This window comes from Vidua chalybeata, chromosome 28 (genome assembly GCF_026979565.1).
Source record: "Vidua chalybeata isolate OUT-0048 chromosome 28, bVidCha1 merged haplotype, whole genome shotgun sequence".
In the NCBI taxonomy this organism is placed as follows: Eukaryota; Metazoa; Chordata; class Aves; order Passeriformes; family Viduidae; genus Vidua; species Vidua chalybeata.
In genome coordinates, this window is record NC_071557.1 from 1,568,884 (window position 1) to 1,591,654 (window position 22,771).

Here is a 22,771-nt window from a genome sequence, read left to right on the forward strand (position 1 = left end):
TGCTCCTGGGGTGCTCATCCTGCTCCTGGGCTCCTGGCCCACCATTCCCAGGGTGCTCATCCTGCTCCTGGGGTGCTCATCCTGCTCCTGGGGTGCTCATCCTGCTCCTGGGGTGCTCATCCTGCTCCTGGGCTCCTTGCTCACCATTCCCAGGGTGTTTTTCCAGTTCCTGGGGTGCTCATCCTGCTCCTGGGCTCCTGGCCCACCATTCCCAGGGTGCTCATCCTGCTCCTGGGGTGCTCATCCTGCTCCTGGGGTGCTCATCCTGCTCCTGGGCTCCTTGCCCACCATTCCCAGGGTGTTTTTCCAGTTCCTGGGGTGCTCATCCTGATCCCAAGGTGCTCACACACCCTCCCTGAGGTGGTCATCCCACTTTTGGGGTGCCTGGCTACCCTTCCTGGGATGCTTGCCCAGCTTTTGGGGTGCTCCTCCACTCACCCAACCTTCCTGGGGTGCTCATCCTGCTCCTGGGCTCCTTGCCCACCATTCCCAGGGTGCTTTTCCAGCTCCTGGGGTGCTCATTCCGTCCTTGGGGTGCTGGCCAGGATTTGGGGTGCAGGATAAGGGCTGAAGAAGCAGACATGGAGGACTGGGAGTCCAGGACCTGGAGAGATGGGACTGGAAAATGTGGGGAATGCGGGAGCTGTGATGTGGGGTGGGAATTTGGGGTACATGGGGTGCGGGGCTGGGTAATTTGGGGGTGCTGGGGGACACGGGGTGACACCGAAGGGGACAGATGGGTGCTGGGAGATGTGGAATTTGTGTCCTGGGAATACTGGGGGGCCAGGATGGATCCAGGGCGTGCAGGGGGGCCTGGATCGGTACCGGGGAATATGAGACGGGACCGAGGGGTGGCACGAACGGGGCTGGGGGCACCGGATGGGAGCGGGGAGGGGAACGAGGGTCGGACTCGGGGGAACACCGGACGGAGTGGGGCAGGAGAAATATCGGGGGACACGGAGCGGCGGGTGAGGGATCGGTTCTGGGGGACGGGGGTGGGTTTGGGACCGGGGAAAACAGAACAGGACCGGGAGAAATCGGGATCGGTACAGGGGAAAATGGAACAGGACTGGGGGAAACCGGGATCGGTACCGGGGAAAACGGAACAGGACCGGGGGAGATCAGGATCGGCACCGGGGAAAACGGAACAGGACAGGGAGAAATCGGGATCGGTACAGGGGAAAATGGAACAGGGACTGGGGGAGATCAGGATTGGCACCGGGGAAAACGGAACAGGACTGAGGGAGATCAGGATCGGCACCGGGGAAAACGGAACAGGACTGGGGGAAACCGGGATCAGTACCGGGGAAAACTAAACAGGACTGAGGGAGAGCGGGATCGGTACCAGGGAGCACGACCCGGGACCGGGGAGGCTCTGTAGGATCGGGACGGTACCGGAGAGAGCACGATCGGTACCGGGGGATACGAAACGGGACCCGGGAGGTGCAGGACGGGACGGGACGGGACAGCCCCAGCCCGGAGGGTGCAGGAGCGGAGGCTGCGGGCCAGGTCCCCGCAACAGCCCGTCCCCGCCGCCCCCCCGGCGCTGGCCCCGCTCCGAGCCCTGCGCCCGGGGCTGCAGGGGCCGAGCTCCGCGCTTGAACCCGCCCCCGCCAGATCTCATTTCCCTAAAAAAAAAAAAAAAAAAAAAAAAAAAAAAAAAAAAAAGGGAGAGAGAGGGAGGGAAAAAAAAAAAAAAAAAAAAAAAAAAAAAGCGAAGAAGGGAAGGAAAGAGGGAAGAGAGGAAAAAAAAAACGCCGGCCGGAGCCATGGCCGGGCTGCGGAGCTGCGGGCTGCTCCTCTGCCTGCTCCTGGCCCGGGCCCTGCGCTTTCCGGACTATTCCTACGTGCTGGAGGAAGAGGAGGAGGACGAGGAGCCCCTGGACTACAAGGACCCCTGCAAAGCCGGTAGGAGCGGGGGATGCGCGGCGGGGAGCGGGCGGGCGGACAAAGAGGAGCGCGGGGGCCGCGGGTGCGGGACTGAGTGCGGGGGAGTGCGGGCGAGTGCGGCGAGTGTGAGTGAGCCCAGCACGCACTTCTGGGCTCCGCACGGCGGAACTTGGCTCCGCCGCCCCGGACCCGGGGAGTCCCGGCCGCCGCGGCTCGGGGGGACGGGAGGAGCAGCGGCCGGTCCCGCTCCGGGATGCATCTGGTTGTACTTAGGGTGAGGAGCAGGGGGGGCTGGCCCGGCGCCCCGCTTTCCCTCCCCGCTCCTGGCTGCACTGGCAGCTGTCAAAGGCGGCGGGGAGCCCCCAGCCCCCCATCCCAGCCCCCCCTCTCCATCCCACGCCACCACAGAGCCGGACCCATCCTGCACCCCCATCCCTACCCCCACCCCTAACCCCACACCCCCATCCCGCCCCCCATCCCTGAACCCACACTCTGCACCCCTTGGCTTTCTCCCTCTCCCCCAGCCTGCAGCCAAAGCTCGTCCCCCCCTGGGACACCCGGGAGGTGCCACCACGGGCTGGGGTCCCTCCGTGCCGGGACAGGGGGTTCGGAGCTGCTCCCCAGGTTTTGGAAGGGCTGGGAACAAACTGGGTGCTGCGGGGCGCAGCACCCTGTCTCCCAGTGCGAGCTAAAGGGGATGGAAGGATTTGGGGAGGGGGGAAACTGAGGCACGGGAGGGCCGTGCAGGGCTGAGCCCTCTGCGAGGGCCGGGGTCTGGCGGGGGATCACGTTTCTCTGTACTGGCATTGTCTGCGCTGCAAGGCGGCTGTTGATATAACTCTGTCTACACGAGGGCTTTTTTCTGGCCAAAAATCCTTCCCTTCCTGCCCTCCCGGGCTGAAACAGCAAGGCTTGCAAAACCGTCCGGGCAGAGCCGGCTGGAGCCTTCCCTCCGCTCCCGCTTCCTCCAGCTGAGCGGCGGAGACGAGGCTTCACCCGATCCATGAGCTTTCCGCTGTCCCCTCCTCGCCCCGCTCCTGTGCACCCCGAGACCCCCCCCTCGCCTCCCGGGGCCGGCTGTCGCCCCCTTCCCCTTCCCGTCCTGCCTTTATGAGATCCTGATGGGATTAATTTAATTACGGGAGTGGGGGGCGGGGGGGAGGGGATCAGGCCCTGCCACGCATCGAGCGAGCCGGGGATTCACCCTCGTTTGGCTCCACAGCACCGAGATGGTGAAATTCAGTTTTCCGGGGAGCCAGAACCCCCTGGCATCCTCCTGACCCCCCCATGGCTTCCCCCTGATCCCACCCCCCGGTATCCCATGTGAGGGTTTGGTTCAGTTTTGGGGTGTTGAGATCCTCCCCTGAGCTCTGGGCAGTGCCAGAAACAGCCGAGCACCGAAATTTTGCCACCGCCGTGGCTCCGGGGAGGGGAAAACACCGGGCGAGGGATTTGTGTTCCTCATGCCAGAGGTATCCTGAGGCCACCGGCTGCCCGCGGCTCGCCGGCCACCCCGGTGATGCCACCCGTCTGCAGCGGTGCCAGCGGAAGGGGAAGAGCCTCCCGTGCCGCCGCGTCGCTTCCAAGGATGCCAAAACGGGAAACCGCTGGGAGATGCAGCCCTTGGAGCAGCCCCCGGGCAGCCGGGGAGGAAGGAACCGGCCGTGGCCCCGGCTTCCCTTCACCCGGTCAGGTCTCGGTGCCCGGGAGCAGCCGCCGGGTCAGATCCGGGTCGGATCTCCGGTTGGGAAAGGCGGCTGGAATGGCTCCCACCACCCCCAGCTGCGCTGGGACAGCGGCCCCAGGGCTCGCTCTGGCTCATCCCGGCTTGCTGAGCAGTTTGGGGGTGGGAGCCGGGACCCCTTGGGTGCCCCCAGCACCGGGGGTGTGGGTTGGAGCCCACCTTGCACCCCGGGTCAGCTCCACATCCACAATTTGGGGTGCCTGGCTAAGCTGGGGGGCTGAAACCCCCCTGTCCGGCATTCTATCACCCCTGGGGAGGGGAACACGGGGGTGCAGAGCCCTTGGGGGGTCACACAGCCCCCCAAAGTGGGTGTTTGGGGGGGATCTTCTCTCCCAAACTCCCACGGGGAGCTCAGCATCACCTGCGTGGCAGAACCACGGGACACACGGATGGGGCTGGGGGTCTGAGCCCCCTTTCCCGGCTGTAGGAGCTTCCCAGCTGTGCCTGGAGTTCTCCAGCCGCTGGGATTTCACCTAGATTACACTTTCCAGGCGTAGCCAGCCCAGGCTACTGGTTGCAGTCACACTTGTCAAGCTGCCCAAAAATATTTTCCAGCCGTTATATGTCACTTATTCATGCAGGGTAAAAATCCACCCGCGGAGCCGGGGCCGGCGGGAGGCCTGCGGTTCAGGGCTCGGCAAACCTTGGAAATCTCAGGCCCGTCCCGGGATCTGCTTTATCTTTGTGTAATCACCCGTTCGGCGCGGCGGCATCCTCCGGCGGGGGCCCGGGGTGCCACGGCGGGGCCGGGGGCTCGCTCCTCGCTGCCCTCCCTTCCCTGGCTCCTGGGAAACGCCTCGGCTGCTGATTCACGCCGGCGGGTCGTGCCCAGGGGGGAGACGGCGCTTCCTGAGGCTTTATCCGGGGCTGGGAAACACATGGCCGGGAAGGACGGGGCGGCCCCGGGGAGACCCGGGGAGAACAAAGCGGCCGGGGGGTGGGGGACGCGGTGAGAGGAGGGAGAATGGCTCGCCGTGGGGTTTCCCCGAAATTTCTCCCCGGGAAGGGTGTTTTCCGGGCAACAACGTGTCCTCCTGCCCGCCTGTGGCTTTGCTGAGGATTCTTAGAGGTCTCTGGAGAGAAAACGGCTCCCAGCGCATCCCGCCGAGCCGTGGGAAGCGGAGGTCCCGCTTATCACCTGGCCAAGGGCTGCGGGAGATCGCTGCTGGCACACTTGGCGTGGCAAACCGCGCTCCACGCACGTGGGGAAGGCAGTGGGAACATCCCGAGCTGCAGGAGGGACTGACAGCGAGCCGGGAGCAGCCTCGGAAGGGGTTAAGGTGTGCTGGGAGGGGGGATTGTGAGGACAGGAAGCACAACAGGGGGGGATGTTTACAGCCAGAGCCCCGGGGAGGATGTCCAGAGGTCTGGGAGCCCTTTGGCAGAGCCGGGGACCGGCACAGGAGGGCCCGGGATGCCCCACGTGTGTGGAGCCGGGTGTCAGGGCCCGTCCCCGTCTCCATTCGCTGTCCCCGCTGCCACCAGGCTCCTCTCCAAAGTGACGACAACCCCCCCCGACATCCCCTTGGCAGTGCAATTCCCAAATATTTTCCTTTCCAGCAGCTCTCCCTTTCACAGGAACTGGTGCTCTTGGCCCGGGATGTGTTTTCCTCGGTGACCTGGCTTTGCAGAGGGGATGCGGGGAGACCTCGCTCCCTGCACACGGCTCCTTCCGTCCCGGGGCTCCGGCGTGCCTCGGGTTTGGCATCCTCCACGCCGAGCCCTGCAGGAGGCTTTTTCCTCCGTTTGCTGTCACGGAAGAGGAGCAGAAGGAAAAGGCTCCCCTGGAGTGCTCCAACCATCCCTCCCACTCCCAACCTGCCCCTGATGGACGTTTCCTGCCCCGGGAATTTGTTTGCTGCCCGGGATGTTTATTAGAGGCTCCTCCACGGTGCTTATTTCATGGCCTGGAGCAGGCAAAGGGCTTGGCTGGAGCCTGAATGCCACTGCCCAGGGCTGGGGAGGGAATTTGGCTGTGGGAAGCGTTGGCGGAGGGAGGATGTGCCTTGCACCGGAGGGAATTCGGGATTGGGATCATCCCTCCACCTTGGATGTTGTCCTGGAGCCTCTGTGCCTTGTCCAGCTGCTGGATGCCCGGTGCCAGGTGCTGGCACAGCTCTGGGCATCCCAAAACCACCAGATGCGATAAGGATGCTCCAGCCGGGAAGCCGGAGGTGGGGGATGGCAGTGACGGATATCTGAGCTCTTGGGGGTTGTCCCGTGGCTCTATCTCCCCGTGCCTCAGTTTCCCCAAGCCTGCACAGGGGCCGTGATCTGGCCTGGCTCCCAGCCTGGCCTCGGAGGCTTGAATTCCTGCTTTGTGCCTGCTGTGTTGCTCGGAAGGTGCTCTGGGAAAGCAAATACTCCTCGCCCCGGCGTTTACAGGCTGGCTGCTCCTTCTCTCCCGCCGCCGGCGAGGGGCACCGGGAGAGGGGCTGCGCCGGTGCCGGGGGGCAGGAGAGGGGCTGCTTCCCCTCCGCCCTGTCCCCGCTGTCCCGGGGGTCTCCCTGCGGGGACCCGGCTGCTCCCCCAGCCCCAAAACCCCGGGATGCTCGGCATCCTTCCACCTCCCCAGCCCGCCCCCGCCGCGGGCAGGGCAGACCCCCGGGGCCAGGGGACCCCCCAGAGCAGAGGGGTCCCCTCTCGTCGGGCCGCGGCCCCGGCGTGTTTTGCCGCGCAGCTGGGCCGGCGTGCGGGGGCGAGGGGCGGTGCGAGGAGCATTCCTCACATATTTAAGGGCTCCGGGAGCCAGTGGGATGCTGCTCCGGTGGCTCCGTGGCTTTACAACCCGGCAGCTCGGCTGAGGCCGCGGTGCACTTATCTAAGATCTCGCTTCCATCCCGTTCCCTGCTGGGGCAGAGCGGTTCAATCCCTGCTTCCTTCCACATCCCAAATCCTGCCTGCACCGGAGGGATGCTCGGGACTCGCACGAGGGTTTGGGATGACTGGGATGGAGCTGCTGAACCTCTGAGGGAATGCTGGGCTGGGCCCACGCTGCCCATCCTGCACAGGGCCCTTTGAGGGTTCCTGGCACCCACACGGGGATGAGAATCCCTCCCGCTCAGGAACCTTCAAACACCTGTGGGACCTGCACAAGGCTGAGGGTCTTTCCCACCTGGTGCTCTTTGGTGGGATCTTCACAGGGATGAGGGTCCCCCCTGCGTGGTGTCCTTCAAGGGCTGCTGAGACCCACAGGAGGATGAGGGTCTTTCCCACCCTCTGGTGGATCTTGGCAGGGGTGAGGGTCCCTCCTGCCCTGTACCATGCACGGAGCCTCCTCTGCCCCAGACTGACCTGGAATATGATCCCGTGCTGTTTATCTGCCGCCCGCCCTGCCAAGGCTTCCCCATGGCTCTGTTTGCTTTTCCCGGCTCAGCAGAACATCGCGTTCGCGCCCCGGCCTCTTCCCACCGCGTGTTTTATCGTATTTTTCCTGCAACACGGTTCCCAACCTTGGTGGGGCCCGAGGTCAGGCTCATCCCAAAATCCCAGCGATGCCAGAGAGGTCAGGCCCGTGGCCACCCCCTGCACGGCTCACCTTGCCCAGGGGGATGCTGAGCTCCTGCATCCCCGACAGGGAGGACAGGGACCCTACAGGGGCAGCCAGGGAGCCCTGAGGGGGCAGGAGGTGCCTGTAGGATCGGGATGGGGTGCTGAGGGGTTTGGCCCGGGTCCGAATGAAAAACCTTGTTTGTCTAAAGCTTCGGCCCCGGGGTTACGTCACCGTTCCGAGAACCCGAAAGAAAACACAGCACGAAAAGTCAAACAACAGAGGAGGGCTGAGCTATCTCCCGGCTGCGGAGGGGGAAGAGCTCCGTGGGAGCAGCTCCCAAAGGGCTGATTGTGTGCTGGGGGGTGGCAGGGATGGAGCTGGGATGATCCTCCCCTCCTCTTCTTCACTCCCGACTGCTCCGTGCCCCACGCCTGACCTTGGAGCTGGCGTCCCGCTGGCATCGCATCCTCCCCGCTGGCACCGCCGCGGCTCGGACCTTGCCCCCAGGGCCTCTGTGACTGGGCAGAGAGCAGCCCCCTGTGGCACAGCCCACGGTCTCCCAGGCTGGGAGCAGCTCGGGGGCACCAGGACACCTCCAGGGATGGCTGGGGATCTGTGTCCCCTGGTTTGGGGTCTCGGGCGCCGTGCCCTGGCGGGGTGAGGGGGTGTGCTGCAGGGAATGGCTGCTGGGGGTGTGACCCCTCGGGGGGTGTTTCCCCCTGTTCCAACCTGGGCTGTGCCCAGCAGAGGGCTGGGACCTCTCCTGCCAAGAGACCCCCCTGTTTGCAGAGGGTCCCCCTCACTTGCAGGGGGTCCCCTTTGCTTGCAAGGAGTCCCCTCCACCTCTCCCACATGAACAGGGAAGGGACAAGTGGCAGCAGCGTGGCAGTGTCCCCAGGGAAGCCCTTTGGGGAGCTTAACAGAGTCTGGGGGCTTTTGGTGAGCAGAGACCCCTCCCAAAGTACCCCACGTGTCACCTCATTCCACGGGTGCACAGGGAGCGAGTGGGAGGAGGACGTGACCGGAGCCCAAACCAAACTGGAGGTTTCTCAATCCGACACTCTGGGCTTGGCCCCGACGTGTCCGTACAGGGATCGCTGCCGGGGCAGCCCCACGGCCTCTCCGGGAGCCACCCTCCTCCGTCCCCCGTGGCCTGCGGGCTTCTGGGGCAGCCCAGCTGCCTCAAACCTCCGGGAAAAGCAGCCCCCCATCCCCGGGCTGGCCTGCCCGGCTCTCTCACGTCTCCCAAATCCCTCACATATGGTTTCTATATCACTTGGCTCCGCCGGCGCTTGCTCGGCTGTAAGCGAGCTTACTTTCCCTTGTCTTTCCATGCAGCTCTTGGCACGGGATGCTCGTCCTGCTCCCCGGCCCTGGTCCTCCCCCGCGCTGCCCGTTCGGACACGTCTCTCCCGGCCCCGGGGAGGGTGTGGGGAGGCCGGGGCCGGCTCCTGCCTCTGCTCTGCCCTCAAATTGCAGCCTGGCCGTGCCAGCCGCAGGTCGCTGCCAGGGGAGGTGCCGGCCCCGGCTTGTTTGCTCTTCCCTCGGCGCTGCCACAGGTCTGCTCTCCACCCCAGAGCCTCCCCCGGTGGGATTCACCCACCGGTCAGTGCTGGGGACAGCCCCAAACCGTGGCTCCTTCACCCCGAAGCGCTCCACACCACCGCTGGGGCGAGGTTTGGGCTCGGGGCCGTGGAAAGGGATGGGATCCAGTCTGCTCCTCTGATCCCATGGCTGCTCCTCTCACCCCGTGCCGGCTTTCTGGACCTCTCCGGGTTATCCTCATTGTCCCGCCTTGCCTTCATAATTAGTGGCTCTTTTGGGATCCATTTGCTTAACTGCCTGGAGCGCGACCTTGGCTCCGCTCGCCCTCATCCCCTGAGCTGCTCCGGCCACCCCATTCCCCACCACTGCCCTTCCCGAGGGGTGGCGAGGCCTGGGGGTTCCAGGCACCCTCTGCTCTCCCCAAAAAACTGCTGAGGAACCCCGACCCCACTGCGGCCACCTCCGGAGCCGCCGCCTGACCTCAGCCAGCCCCGGCGTTTCCGCGGGAGCCGCCGCGTCCCCGGGGCTCGGGGCCGGCCAAGCGCCGGGAGCCGCGCGTGTCCCGCGGCCCCGAGTCACGGAGGAGGAGGAGGAGGAGGAAGGGTTACGAGCAGGGTTATGTCCTCCAGCCCCGTGATGCTAAAGCATGCCCTGGTGTTGGAGGGGGGGTCCCGGCCCCGGCAGACGGCCGGCCCCGCTCCTGCGGGCGCTGGGCGCAGCGGGAGCTTCCCGGCCCATATGGCTCCGCTCCGCGCTGGCAGATGACTCAGAGGTCGCTGGTTGGAGCATCCTGGGGCTGTCGGAGCTCGGGGGGCAAGAGCCAGGCAGGAAGGGGGTCCTAAAGCCAGCAAAAGTGGGGGGAAAGAAAGGCAGTCTTGCAACACAAATAATAATAGAAACCCTAATGATGGATGGGTTTTATGTGATCCAGATGTGAGAGCGGGGCTGGCTCCAGCTGCTGGGGAGCAGGGGGAGCCCGGCCGGCACCACGCTCAGCTGAAGGAGGAAGAGGAGGAGGAGGGGAGGAAGGGTTTGCCTTCATCTTGGGGGCTTGCCAGGCGTGGAGCGGCTGGGGAAAGGAACCCGAGGGGATTTGGGATCCACAAAGGAGGGTTCACACCTCCTCTTCCCCTCCCAGCCGCCTTCCTGGGTGACATCGCCCTGGACGAGGAGGACCTGCAGCTCTTCCAGGTGGACCGGGTGGTGGACCTGGCCCGTCACACCATCACCCGCCTGCCCTCCAACTCCTCAGGTACCGCCGTGCCCCCAGTGCCCCCTGCCCGCCTCCATCCGCGGGGGCCGCCCCTGCTGACCCCGCCATCCCCACAGGCAGCAACGCCACCAGCCCCCGGCCGGGCCACCCTCGGCGCCGCCGGGGCCGGCAGCGGGCACGGAGCCGCCGCGCCGCCACGTCCCGGCCGGAGCGAGTGTGGCCGGACGGGGTCATCCCCTACGTCATCAGCGGCAACTTCAGCGGTGAGTGACAGCCAGCCGAGGGGTGTCCGGCCCTGCCGTGCCTCAGTTTCCCCGTCGGGCTGACCCCCCCCCCCGCCGCCCCTCCGCAGGCAGCCAGCGAGCCATCTTCCGGCAGGCCATGCGCCACTGGGAGAAGCACACTTGTGTCACCTTCCTGGAGCGCAACGACGAGGACAGCTACATCGTGTTCACCTACCGCCCCTGTGGGTACGTCCAGGGCTGCTCCAGGAGCTGTCCCAGGGGTTTGGGGCTTGGTTTTAGGGGGGGATCCATGTGCTCGGGGTCCAGGAGGTGCAGGAGCTCGGCGCTCGCCGCCGGGAGATGAGGTCGGTGGCGCGGCACCAGCCCGGGCTTGCAGCGGGGCTGACGCCAAAGGAAACAGGGGTTTGGACGAGCTCAGCATCTTCACACGTCAGGGCACGGCCCTGGCCAAGCAGATGGTGGTTAGGAGAAGGATTTCCCCTGGAATGGGAGCCCCTGCGTGGGTGCAAACCCTGAGCCCGGGTCCAGAGCACAGGGCTGGAGCAGCTCAGGGGCAGGGCAGGGGCAAGGATGGCTGCAGGGAGCTGGGTGGGCACCCGTGGGAGCAGGAGCACGGGTGGCATCTGGGGCTGGTGCAGCTGTGCCATGCCGTGCTGTGCCATGCCATGGCAGCAGCTGAGCTCTCCCAGGCAGAGCTGAGGCTCGAGTTCCTCACTCGAGGATGTGAGGATGCCTGAAGTTCTGCATCAGGGGTGATTCCCACATGCCCAACGTTTTGTGGGACCCCTGCCGTGATACCCCTGGCTGGGGAACACCGCGATGTCCACACCGGAGAGCCGGGAATCACCTGGTGCCTCCCCTCCAGGTGCTGCTCCTACGTGGGCCGCCGAGGAGGGGGACCCCAGGCCATCTCCATCGGCAAAAACTGCGACAAATTCGGCATCGTGGTGCACGAGCTGGGCCACGTCATCGGGTTCTGGCACGAGCACACGCGCCCCGACCGGGATGACCACGTCTCCATCATCCGGGAGAACATCCAGCCAGGTGGGGATGAGCTTCCCTTCCCTTCCTCCTCCTCCTCCTCCTCTTCATCCCTGCGGTGGGGTGCTGCCGAAGTTGGGGTCCCCCTGGCAGTGCCCCCATCCTGTCCTCCACAGGGCAGGAATACAACTTCCTCAAGATGGAGCCGGAGGAGGTGGAGTCGCTGGGGGAGACCTACGACTTCGACAGCATCATGCACTACGCCAGGAACACCTTCTCCAGGTAGGGCCCTGGGTGTCCCCTGGTGTCACCTCACATCCTGGGGACAATGGCACAGTGGCCCCAACCCCTGAGGATGGTTACCAGCTGTGGACAGAGTTAATTCCCTCCAAGAAAGGTTTCCATTGGCGTTCTGGGTGGGATGAAACCCCTCAGTGTCCCTTCCCAGAGCAGGGAATTGCTGTCCCCGCGGTCACCTCCACTGGGGACACATCCCCGCTGACTCACCGGCCCGCAGGCTTTAATTAGCCAGGCTGCTTTAATTAGCCAGGCTGTTTTTAGCATCCTTCCCCGGTGGTGAGGCCTCAGGGCCGGCGATTCCCACCCGGCTCATCCCTTTCCTGCCCCAGGGGCATCTTCCTGGACACCATCCTGCCCAAATACGACGTGAACGGCGTCCGTCCCGCCATCGGCCAGAGGACACGGCTCAGCAAAGGGGACATTGCCCAGGCCCGCAAGCTCTACCGCTGCCCAGGTGAGTGGCACCACCCCGAGGGCACAGAGAGCCCAGGGGAGCAGCCCCGGGGTTGTATTTCCCGGGAAACACCCGGCTTCACCCCAAATCTTGGCAAAAGTGGCGTCATCCTGGATGGATTCCCTGTTTCCAGTGGTTTTGGGGTTCTCGCTGCTGTGGGGTTCCCCAAAGAGCGCTCAAGGTGCTTTCCTCCATCCACGGCACTTCGGGGGGCTGTGAGCAGAATCTGCCTGTGTGAGGGTGTCCTCGGCTGCCCTCTCTTCCCACTCCTCTGAGAAAAGAGCGTCCCCCCAGAGCGTTGTCCCAAAAAATCCTCTCTAGAGCCTCTTCTTGGAGCAGCCCTCAAAAAAGCATCCTCCAAAAGCAACCCCAAAAATAATCTCCCAAAGAAATCCCCCAAAGAGCATCCACCAAGAGCATCCCCCAGAGAAATCCCCCAAAAAACATCCCCCAAGGGCATCCCCCAGAGAAATCCCCCAAAGAACATCCCCCAAGAGCATCTCCCAGAGAAATCCCCCAAAGAACATCCCCCAAGGGCATCCCCCAGAGAAATCCCCCAAAGAACATCCCCCAAGAGCATCCCCCAAAAAGCATCAGCCAAGAACATGCCCCAAGAGCATTCCCCGAAAAAATCCTCCAAAGAACATCCCCCAAGAGCATCCCCCAAAAAGCATCAGCCAAGAACATGCCCCAAGAGCATTCCCCGAAAAAATCCTCCAAGAGTATCTTCCAAAGAGCATCCTCTAAAGGACATCTCCCAAAAAAAATCTCCCAAAAAATCCTTCAAAGAGCATCTCCCCCCAGAGCCTCCTGCAAGAGCATCCCCCCAAAAAAACCCTACAAAGAGCGTCTCCACAGAGAATTCCTACGAAAGAATCCTTCAAGGGAAGAGCATCCCCCCAGAGGATCTTTGAAGATCATCCTCCTGAAAAATCCTCCAAAGACCATTCCCCCAAGAGCATCCCCTGAGAGCATCCTCTGACCCCACAAGCACCCTTGGGGAGCGGAGCTTCCTCGGAGCCTCCTCCAAGAGCCTCCTCCATCCCACCCCGGCACCCAGAGGGGTTTGGACGAGGTGGGACGGGACATCCCGATCCCATCAGAGCCCACAGATCCCGCTGGGGCTGGAGCAGATCGTGCCCAGAGCTCTGTTGTCACCTCGAAGGGCTCTGGGACTGTCGCTGTGAGCGGTGGCATTGTCCCAGGCGCGGGGAGGGGGTGGCTGGCACGAGTCCCCCGACAGCAGGCACGTGCTCCGGGGCTGTGCTGGCAACATCTGCAAGGAGTTTGGCTCCCGCACGCTCCCGCTTAATTCCAGCAACTAATTAGCAGCCTGGAAGAGAGAAGCCTTTGTGAGGGGCCCCACGGCCGTGCCGCCTTCAGGGGAGCAGGAAAAGTGATTAGTTTGGAGCAAGGAAAAGGAAAAAAAAAAAAAAAAGAGAAGCCCCCCCCCCCCCAAAAGCTTCTATGGATCACAAGTGTCCCCTTCTTTTGTTTGCGCTGCAAAGCGAGGAGGGGAAAAAGGCAGCGAGCCCAGGTTTCAAGCGGCCTTTTTTGCACCGTTTCACCTTTCATCTCGTGCCCCCCGCTCCGAGCGGGAGGGTGGGGAGGGGGGCGGCCGCCTTGGCCCCCCGACAGCCGCGGCGGAGCTCCGTGTGCCGCGGCCGCGGTGTCATGTGGCTTCCAGATGGCAGCGCTGGGCCGGCTCCAGCCGCGGCTGCGGAAACCTGCCCGGAGCGCGGGCGGCGAGCCGGGCCCCGCGGCGTGGCACGGCACGGGGGGGCCGGCAGCGCTCCTGCCCCCCGGCCGGGGCCTTGGAGGGGTGCCACGGAGCCGGGAGCCGCTCCAGGGAGGATTGGGGATGGCGGTGATGGGGTTTTTTTTTTGGTCCTCAGGGCCGGGAATTCGGGTGGGAAAAGGGCGCTGGGGCTGGGGGTGAAGGCAGTGATGCCCTTCCTGCTGCTGGGGCTTTCCCTGAGGGGTCTGAACCCCGCTTTTCTCCCTCTGCAGCCTGTGGGGAGACACTCCAGGACAGCCAGGGCAACTTCTCCTCCCCGGAATTTCCCAATGGGTACTCTGCCCACATGCACTGCGTCTGGAGGATCTCGGTCACCCCCGGAGAGAAGGTACTGACTGCTGGGGTGTCGGCTCCCACCCTCTCCCAGCCCTCCTCTTCCTCCTCCCAGCCTTGTTTTGGGGTGTCCCGAGTCCCAGCATCCCCCTCCGGGCAGAGCGGGTCTGGGGTCCACCAGGCTCCCGGCAGATGGGGTGTGGGGGGAGCTCACCCCACGCTCTTCCTGCTCCTTCCCACCCTTAGATCATCCTGAATTTCACCACCCTGGACCTGTACCGAAGCCGGCTGTGCTGGTACGACTACGTGGAGGTGAGAGACGGGTTCTGGAGAAAGGCCACGCTGCGAGGTAACAACCCGGGGCCTCCTGCCCGCTCCTCCTGCCCGCCGGGACCGCTCCGGGGCCGGCAGCGGGGCCAGGGGATTCCCTCTGCCCCTCTCCCTGCCTGCCTGGTATTCCAAAGTCCTGGGGAGGGGGGAATTACCCCCCAGGGGGGTTATTGAGGTGAATGGAGCTCCCAGTTTAGGCCACACCAGTGAGACCAGTCTGGATGATCCAGCTGGCTGGCACATCTCTCCCCAGGGAGTGCCGGTGTCCCCGTCCCGCCCCGAGGAGCTGGATGTTCCCCAGGGAGATTCCAGTGTCCTTGTCCCATCCCTGTGATGTTCCCCAGGGAGATTCCAGCGTCCTCGTCCCATCCCTGTGATGTTCCCCAGGGAGATTCCAGCGTCCTCGTCCCATCCCTGTGTCCCTGTGATGTTCCCCAGGGAGGTTCCAGCATCCTCGTCCCATCCCTGTGATGTTCCCCAGGGAGATTCCAGCGTCCTCGTCCCATCCCTGTGTCCCTGTGATGTTCCCCAGGGAGGTTCCAGCATCCTCGTCCCATCCCTGTGATGTTCCCCAGGGAGATTCCAGCATCCTCGTCCCATCCCTGTGATGTTCCCTGTGATGTTCCCAGGGAGATTCCAGCATCCTCGTCCCATCCCTGTGATGTTCCCCAGGGAGATTCCAGCATCCTCGTCCCATCCCTGTGTCCCTGTGATGTTCCCCAGGGAGGTTCCAGCGTCCTTGTCCCATCCCTGTGATGTTCTCCAGGGAGATTCCAGCATCCTCGTCCCATCCCTGTGATGCTCCCCAAGAGATGCCAGTGTCCCCGTCCCACCCCGAGGAGCTGGATGTTCCCCAGGGAGATTCTGGGATCCCAGTCCCGTCCCCATGAGCTGGATGTTCCCCAAATCCCAGGATTCCCGAGTCCCCTGGAATGACCAGCTGAAGTGAAAGAGCCAGAAAAGCCGGAGGGGAGTGGAGGGAGGAGAGGAGGGAGAAGCAGCCTTTGGCTTCAGGCTGGAAAGGGGCAGCGAGGGGACCAGGAGGAGGTGGTGGTGACAAAGAGGAGGTGGTGGTGAGGAAGAGGAGATGGTGAGGAAGAAGAGGTGGTGAGGAAGAGGAGGAGGAGGCAGGGAGGAAGAGGAGGTAGCGGTGAGGAGAAGGAGGTGGTGAGGAGGAAGAGGAGGTGGTGATGAAGGGAAGGAGGCTGTGAGGGAGAGGAGCTGGTGAGCAGGAAGAGGAGGTGGCAGTGAGGAAGAGGAGGTGATGATGAGGAAAAGGAGGTGGTGGTGATGAAGTGAAGGTCTTGAGGAGGAAGAGCAAGTCATGGTGAGGTAAACAAGGTGGCAGCGAAGAAGAAGAGGTGATGATGAGAAAGAGAAGGCAAGGAAGAGGAGATGGTGGTGAAGAAAAGGAGGTGGCAGTGAGGAAGAGGAGATGATGTGAGGAAGAGGAGATGGCAGTGAGGAAGAGGAGGTGGCGGTGAGGAAAAAGAGGTGGCGGTGAGGAAGAGGAGATGGCGGTGAGGAAAAGGAGATGATGGTGAGGAAGAGGAGGTGATGATGAGGAAAAGGAGGTGGTGAGGAGGAAGAGAAGGTGGCGGTGAGGAAGAGGAGGTGGCAGTGAGGAAGAGGAGATAGCAGTGAGGAAGAGGAGATGATGATGAGGAAAAGGAGGTGGCGGTGAGGACAAGGAGGTGCCGGTGAGGAAGAGGAGGTGGCAGTGAGGAAGAGGAGGTGGCGGCGAGGACGAGGAGGTGCCGGTGAGGAAGAGGAGGGTTCCAGCACGGCAGCCCAGCACGCCTTCCTCCCCAGGCAGGTTCTGCGGGAACAAGCTGCCCGAGCCCATCGTCTCCACCGACAGCCGCCTCTGGGTGGAGTTTCGGAGCAGCAGCAACTGGGTGGGCAAAGGTTTCTTCGCCGTCTACGAAGGTAGGGGGGAGCAGCGGGGTCCAGGGGGCGGCGTGGGGCCTGGGGGGGCTCAGGCTGCTGCTCCTCCCTTCCAGCCATCTGCGGGGGGGACGTGAAGAAGGACAACGGCCACATCCAGTCCCCCAACTACCCCGACGACTATCGGCCCAGCAAGGTGTGCGTCTGGAAAATCACCGTGTCCGAGGGCTACCACGTGGGATTGACCTTCCAGTCCTTCGAGGTGGGTCAGCGTCCCCCCGAGGCTGGGGAGGGGTCATCTCCTCATCCCGGTGCTCCCTCAGGATGGGTTTGGGGCTGCTGCATCCGTCAGCACCGCCTCCGTGCCTCAGTTTCCCCACATGAGAGGGGCGGGAAGGGTTTGGGGGTGCTGGGACAAAAACACCCCTGTTCTGTGGCAGCAGCTCTCTGACCACAGAAAGAAACACAACATTCCCAGGCATCGTTCTGGGAAAAAGGCCGTGAGAAGATCAGAGAAAAGAATGAGAAACAATTCTTATCTTAACTTGCTGCCCCTGGTGTTGTGCACATGTGCAAGGTGTAACAGAGATCTCTTTAACCAAAGGGTGGTTTCCTAATTAACCAACAGCGATGGTGTTTTAATTAAAGGACCAATCAGGTCAGCCTGTAGCGAACTGAGATGCGAAAGAACAATGTGTTTCTTAACAAGGATTATTGACCAGCCTTCTTGTGTCGATTACTGGGGGCTGTCTTGCACCCCCCACCAGATCGAGCGTCACGACAGCTGCGCCTACGACTACCTGGAGATCCGGGACGGGAGCAGCGACTCGAGCAGCCTCATCGGCCGCTACTGCGGCTACGACAAACCCGACGACATCAAGAGCACCTCCAACAAGCTCTGGATGAAATTCGTCTCTGACGGCTCCATCAACAAGGCCGGATTCGCCGTCAACTTCTTCAAAGGTTTGGGGGGTGCTCCGGGGGGTGCTGGGGGGGGTCGCGGCCCCCTGGCCGCTCACCCCCCCTGCCCTGCCCAGAGATGGACGAGTGCTCCCGCCCCAACAACGGCGGCTGCGAGCAGCGCTGCGTCAACACCCTGGGCAGCTACAAGTGTGCCTGCGACCCTGGCTACGAGCTGGCATCCGACAAGCGCCGCTGCGAGGGTGAGTGTCCCCCCGAGACCACCCCCAAACCCCCCCCGCCCCCACGCGCCCCTTGCCGCGTCCCCAGCCCTGTGGAGGTGACGGGCGCTGGGTGGTCCCGCCCTGCAGCCGCCTGCGGAGGTTTCCTCACCAAGCTCAACGGCTCCATCACCAGCCCGGGGTGGCCCAAGGAGTATCCCCCCAACAAGAACTGCATCTGGCAGCTGGTGGCCCCCACCCAGTACCGCATCTCCCTCCAGTTCGACTTCTTCGAGACCGAAGGCAACGATGTGAGTCTGGGGGGGGACAGCCCCTCTCTGCGCCGCGTGCCGCCCCCGACGCTGCTGGCGGCCCCCGGGGTGGCACCGCCGTGTCCCCAGCCCCGTGTCACCTCCCCCAGGTGTGCAAATATGACTTCGTGGAGGTGCGCAGCGGGCTCACGGCCGACTCCAAGCTGCACGGGAAGTTCTGCGGCGCCGAGAAGCCCGACGTCATCACCTCCCAGTACAACAACATGAGGATCGAGTTCAAGTCCGACAACACCGTCTCCAAAAAGGGCTTCAAGGCCCATTTCTTCTCAGGTAGAGCTGCCCGGCCCCAGCACGGGCGTCCCCTGCCCTCCATCACCCAGCCAGCCCCCGCTAACGCTTCCCTTGCCCACGCCAGGGGTGCAGCCCCCGGTCCCAAAACCCTCCAGCCACAGGCAGCCTGGCTGGCAGCACATTTTGGGGATTTTTCTCCTCTTTCGGGGGACAATTGGCTCTTACTTCATATCTAGAGGTGCTCTCAGGGGCTCCCCAAGTGGCGTGGGGATGCTGGGGTCCCGCTGGGGACAGGGATGTGCTCGGCCCCGGGTGCTGCACCCCTCGGGTGGCGTTACCAGGGTGGGGGGACGGTGACACCCCGCTCTGCTGCTGCTGCTCCCCGCTCTGCTGCACGGCACCGGCTCCCTCCGCTTCCCGGGCAGGGCGCTCCGCATCCCGGCGTCAGCACCCGGCCACGGCTGAGCTCCGCGGAGCGATCCCTCCTCCCAAAAACCATCACCCGCCTCTCCCTGTCTGCCCCACGGGCCGCTCTCCTCTCCCGGGCCACCCCGCCAGGAGACCGTGTCACCTTCGGATGGGTCTTGTGGGTAGGGATGGGGACACGGAGCGAAACGCTGGATGCAGCCGGGGCTGGACCCCGGGCTGGGGGCTGCCGCGGGACCCTCGTGTGGCACAGTGCCCTGGACGCCATCCCAGCTGTGAGAGAGCCGCAGCACCCACCGTGAGCCTCCCGCTGGCCGTTTTTGAGGGGCCGCCGGGGATTTCCCGGAGCGGCAGAGCCCCGCGGGCCCGGGGATCGAGTGTCTTTGCTTTATCTGTTTAATTAAAACCAAGGCGAGTAGGGCGGCCCAGGGGGCCCAGCCGTCGGGAGCCGGCACCCTCCACAAAGCGATTCCTCGGGGAAGCCCGGCGGCCGAGCGCGACCACGGGGCAGCCGGGTGAGTACCCCCCGGAGCACTTCGGGCTCCTTCCCTGTCCCCTTTTCCCTCTTTTTCCTCACCCCACTGGGATGTGCGGTGACAATAGACCACCAAACCCTCTCCTCCACCTTCCCCCGCTCAGGTCTCGGGCTTTCCCGGCAGCAGGACCGCCCTGGAGGACTTGGCCACAGCGGGGTCCCTCCTCTGGTCCCTCCGGGGTCGCTCCCCGGGCAAAACCTCTCCCGTGCGGCCCCTTTTTGGCCGCGGAGGGTCCCCGTGCTCCGGACGAGCCCCGTCCCTCGGTGCCGCGGGGCAGCCTGGCCGTCTGGGCGCCCGTTTTTCCCCGGCGAAGACGTGACCCCTTCCTCCTCCTCCTCTTCCTCCTCCTTCTCCTCCTCCTCCTCCTCCTCCTCCTCCTCCTCCACGCGGCCCGGGGCTCCGTCGGCTCGCGCGTAAGGATGCGCATTCCGCCCGGGAATCCGCCACGGTGTCGGCATCCAGGTAGGTCCCCCCGGCCCTCGGCCGAGCCCCGCCCGGCGCTGGGGGGTCCGCAGCGGGGGGAGAGGCGCTGCCGGGGGCTGAGGGGCGGTGAGCAGCCCGGAGCCGTCGGATGCCCGCGGGGGAGAACGGTGAGCGCACGGCGATGCCGGGTGGCGGCGAGCAAGCTGGTTGGAATAAAGGATTGCTAAAGGCACCGACCCGGTGGGCTTCTTTCCGCTGCCAACTCTCTCCTGCTCTTGTCTCGCCCGCCCAGGCTCCCTTCGTCCCGCCAGCTCCCCCCGCGGTGCTGGAGCTGCTCTGAGCCCAGAAGCCCCTTCCCAAACCCAAACGGGCCTTTCCGCCTCGCTTCCTCCTCCCTCAGACCGAGGAGACGTCAGGTTACAGCCTCCCGCTTGAGAGGCGGCCGCGGGGCCGGGGGGGCCGGGGCAGGACCCCCCTCGCCGCTGGCTCCAGGAGGGATCCCGGCTCCTCTCCGGCATCGCTGTGAGCTCGGAGCGGGACGCTGGGGGCTCTGGTGCCCGCTTGCTGCTGGCTTCCCTCCCCAAAACACCGCCCCGCGGGCAGGGGGAGCGATGGGACCTGGAGGGGTTTTTGGGGGGGGGGTGTTTGAGGGAGGGGCTGGCGAGCCCCGACACCGGCGGTAGGGAGCTCGGGCAGTGGTGGGAGTAAGTCCGGAGTAAGTCCGGCCAGCTCGGGGTGATGCCAAACCCCTCCACTGCCTTTCCTAGACCGGACACCCCTAGGGACCCACCCAAAGCCCATCCTCATCCTCCCGGAGCCAGCCTCGTGCCCCCTGCTCCTCCTCCTCCTCCTCTTCCTCCCCGCAGAGCCGCTCGCCCCGGCCGCAGAGGGGGCTCCCGGGGGTCCCCTCGCTGCTGCTTCCCCCCCGGCTGCCGCTCCGCATGCCCCCGCCGCCCCCCGCCGCCCCCCGCCCCCCCATCGCTCCCCCCCTTCTCTCCCTGTCTCTTTGCAGAGAAGAAGCAGCAGCTGCAGCCCCCGAAATCTCGCCCGCCCGGCCTGAAGTTCCGCATGCAGAAGCGGCCGCGGGGCCCCTCCTGAGCCTCTCCATCCTCTCCGTCTTTCTCAGGAACGCCGCGGCCCCGGAGCCGTGCGGGAGCACGGTGGGACCGAGCCGAGCCGTGCTGCCGGCCCCGGCAGCCTTTTGCTTGACAGAACTGGTTGTTGACCTTATTTTTATTTTTTTTTTTTTAACTTTTTTTTACACTTTTTTTTTTACACTTTTTTTTTTTTTTTTTTTTTGGTTCTAAGCACCCCACCCCCTTGGTTTTGTCATTGACCAGCTGACCTTGTTTGGTTTTTGGTTTTTTTTTTTCCCTCCCCCCGATTTTTACCGTGTCTGTGACATTTCCTATCGATGAGTAAAGAGGGACTCCCGCGTCCTGGTCTTTCTTGTGCATCTTTGGTTGTCACTGTGTGTTTTTCTGCCTCCCCCGTCCGTCCTGGCAGCAGGTAATGGTGGCACCCATGGGTGAGCCCACGGGAGAGGAGGAGCCGTCCCGTCCCTGCGGGGGCTGGCGCTGGAAGCGGGATGCTGGAGCTGCTTGCTGCTGCCCGGGGGCGCTTGCTTGGCTGGAGGGCAGCGGGGCTGTGGGGCCGGGGTTGGGATGGATTTGCAGCATTCCAGGCTTTCCCAGCCCGCTCAGGGATCCCTCTGCTCTCTCCCAGACAAGGATGAGTGCTCCAAGAACAACGGGGGCTGCCAGCACGAGTGCCTCAACTCCTTCGGCAGCTACGAGTGCCAGTGCCGCAGCGGCTTCGTGCTGCACGACAACAAGCACGACTGCAAGGAAGGTGGGTCCAGCCCGCTCCCCATTCCCTTGGGAATCCCCCATCCACGCCTCCGTGACCCTCCTCGCTGTCCCGGCAGCTGGCTGTGACCACAAGGTGACATCCGTCTCGGGGACCATCACCAGCCCCAACTGGCCCGATAAATACCCCAGTAAGAAGGAGTGCACCTGGGCCATCAGCACCACGCCGGGGCACCGCATCAAGCTGGTAGGGGTTGGGGGGTGGGGGGCACTGGGGTCCCCTCTGCCGAGCCTTGACCTCACCCAGGACCTCCGCAGACCTTCTCGGAGCTGGACGTGGAGGCGCAGCAGGAATGTACCTACGACCACCTGGAGATCTTCGACGGGAAGGACGCCAAGGCCCCGGCACTCGGTCGCTTCTGTGGGGCCAAGGAGCCCGAGCCCATCGTCTCCTCGGGCAACAAGATGTTCCTCAAGTTTGTGTCTGACAACTCCATCCAGAAGAAGGGGTTCGAGGCCACCCACACCACAGGTGCCTCCGTGGGGCTGGGAAATGGGGTTTTGGGGTGGGGTGACAGCGTGGGCGCCCCTAAACCCCAGCTTCTCCTGCAGTGTGCGGGGGCCAGGTGCGTGCCGAGGTGAAGACCAAGGATTTGTATTCCCACGCGCAATTTGGGGACAACAACTACCCGGGGGGCTCGGACTGCGAGTGGGTGATCATGGCCGAGGAAGGCTTCGGCGTGGAGCTCATCTTCCAGACCTTCGAGATCGAGGAGGAGGCCGACTGCGGATACGACTACATGGAGCTCTTCGACGGCTACGACGGGACGGCGCCGCGCCTCGGCCGCTTCTGCGGGTCCGGGGTGAGCTTGGCACGGAGGGGACATGGGCTGGGCTGGGGTGAGGGGCGAGGAGTGAGGGTGCAGGGTGAGGGATGAGACCGAGCCGGAGCGGTGCGGAGAAATCCCCAGGGGAATTTGGTCTGGTGTGATGATCCCCACCCTCCACAGTGCAAATATTCCCACCCGCAATGGGCACTCACCCCGGGGGTGCTCGTGGATCTGAGCACCCCCTCCCTCACCCCCGCAGCCCCCCGAGGAGGTCTACTCGGCCGGAGACTCGGTGATGATCCGCTTCCACTCTGACGACACCATCAACAAGAAGGGTTTCCACCTTCGCTACACCAGCACCAAGTTCCAGGACACGCTGCACACGAGGAAATGAGGGCCGGGGGTCCCGGCCCCGCCGCGGGCAGGGGAGGAGGAGGAGAAAGAGGAGGAGAAAGAGGAGGAGGAGGGCAGGGAGGACGGTGGGGAGCGCTGCCCCGCACAGACTGCACGGAGGAGGAGCACACAGCCAACCTCAGCACTCAAGACACGCTCGCACGGGGCCCCGGGGCTCGGGCGCCCACGGCACGGGGGCACAGGGGGGGTCCCCCCGCTGGCAGCCGCCCACCCCGGTGCTGGGGGGGCCGAGCAGGACCCACTGCCCTCCCCTGCCCCGGCCAAAGCTCTGAATGTACAAACCAGTAACCAGGAAGAGCCCAACACACACAAGGTGCTGTCTCTCTCTTGTACCCATGAAATAAATACCCTTGTACTTGGAGCGGGGGCAGCCCCGGCCTCTTTGCTTCCAGCCCAGCAAAACAGAACCCAAAATGGGGCTGGACTTGGGGGGAAAAGCAGCCAGGACCCTGCACGGACCCCCAATCCTAAGGGAGGAGCCCCATCCTTGGGGTTCT

General features: G+C 64.3%; 1 protein-coding gene across 2 annotated transcripts; it reads left to right on the plus strand.

The window, feature by feature from the left end:
- Nucleotides 1-1,727: 1,727 nt before the first annotated feature.
- Nucleotides 1,728-22,635, plus strand: BMP1 (bone morphogenetic protein 1). 2 transcript variants are annotated; one of them, XM_053966431.1, is made up of 20 exons: nt 1,728-1,908; nt 9,811-9,924; nt 10,002-10,148; nt 10,238-10,355; nt 10,996-11,174; nt 11,288-11,393; nt 11,741-11,865; nt 13,876-13,991; nt 14,183-14,285; nt 16,079-16,195; nt 16,270-16,415; nt 16,921-17,116; nt 17,191-17,316; nt 17,425-17,585; nt 17,696-17,876; nt 20,948-21,073; nt 21,150-21,277; nt 21,349-21,562; nt 21,643-21,893; nt 22,120-22,635. In XM_053966431.1, exons 1-20 carry the CDS (start codon nt 1,770-1,772, stop codon nt 22,252-22,254), a joined length of 2,928 nt encoding a protein of 975 aa, XP_053822406.1. In that variant the 5' UTR covers nt 1,728-1,769; the 3' UTR covers nt 22,255-22,635. The 2 variants fall into 2 exon arrangements, with proteins under 2 accessions (XP_053822406.1, XP_053822407.1); XM_053966432.1 differs by lacking the exons at nt 20,948-21,073; nt 21,150-21,277; nt 21,349-21,562; nt 21,643-21,893; nt 22,120-22,635 and adding an exon at nt 20,235-20,418.
- The last annotated feature ends 136 nt before the right edge of the window (nt 22,636-22,771 follow it).

Coding starts and splice junctions, on each gene's coding strand:
- BMP1 (XM_053966431.1), top strand. CDS start 1,770: ATGGCCGGGCTGCGGAGCTGCGGGCTGCTCCTCTGCCTGCTCCTGGCC. Junction 9,925..10,001: donor CCTGCCCTCCAACTCCTCAG/GTACCGCCGTGC, acceptor CCATCCCCACAG/GCAGCAACGCCACCAGCCCC. Junction 17,317..17,424: donor CGACAAGCGCCGCTGCGAGG/GTGAGTGTCCCC, acceptor CCCGCCCTGCAG/CCGCCTGCGGAGGTTTCCTC.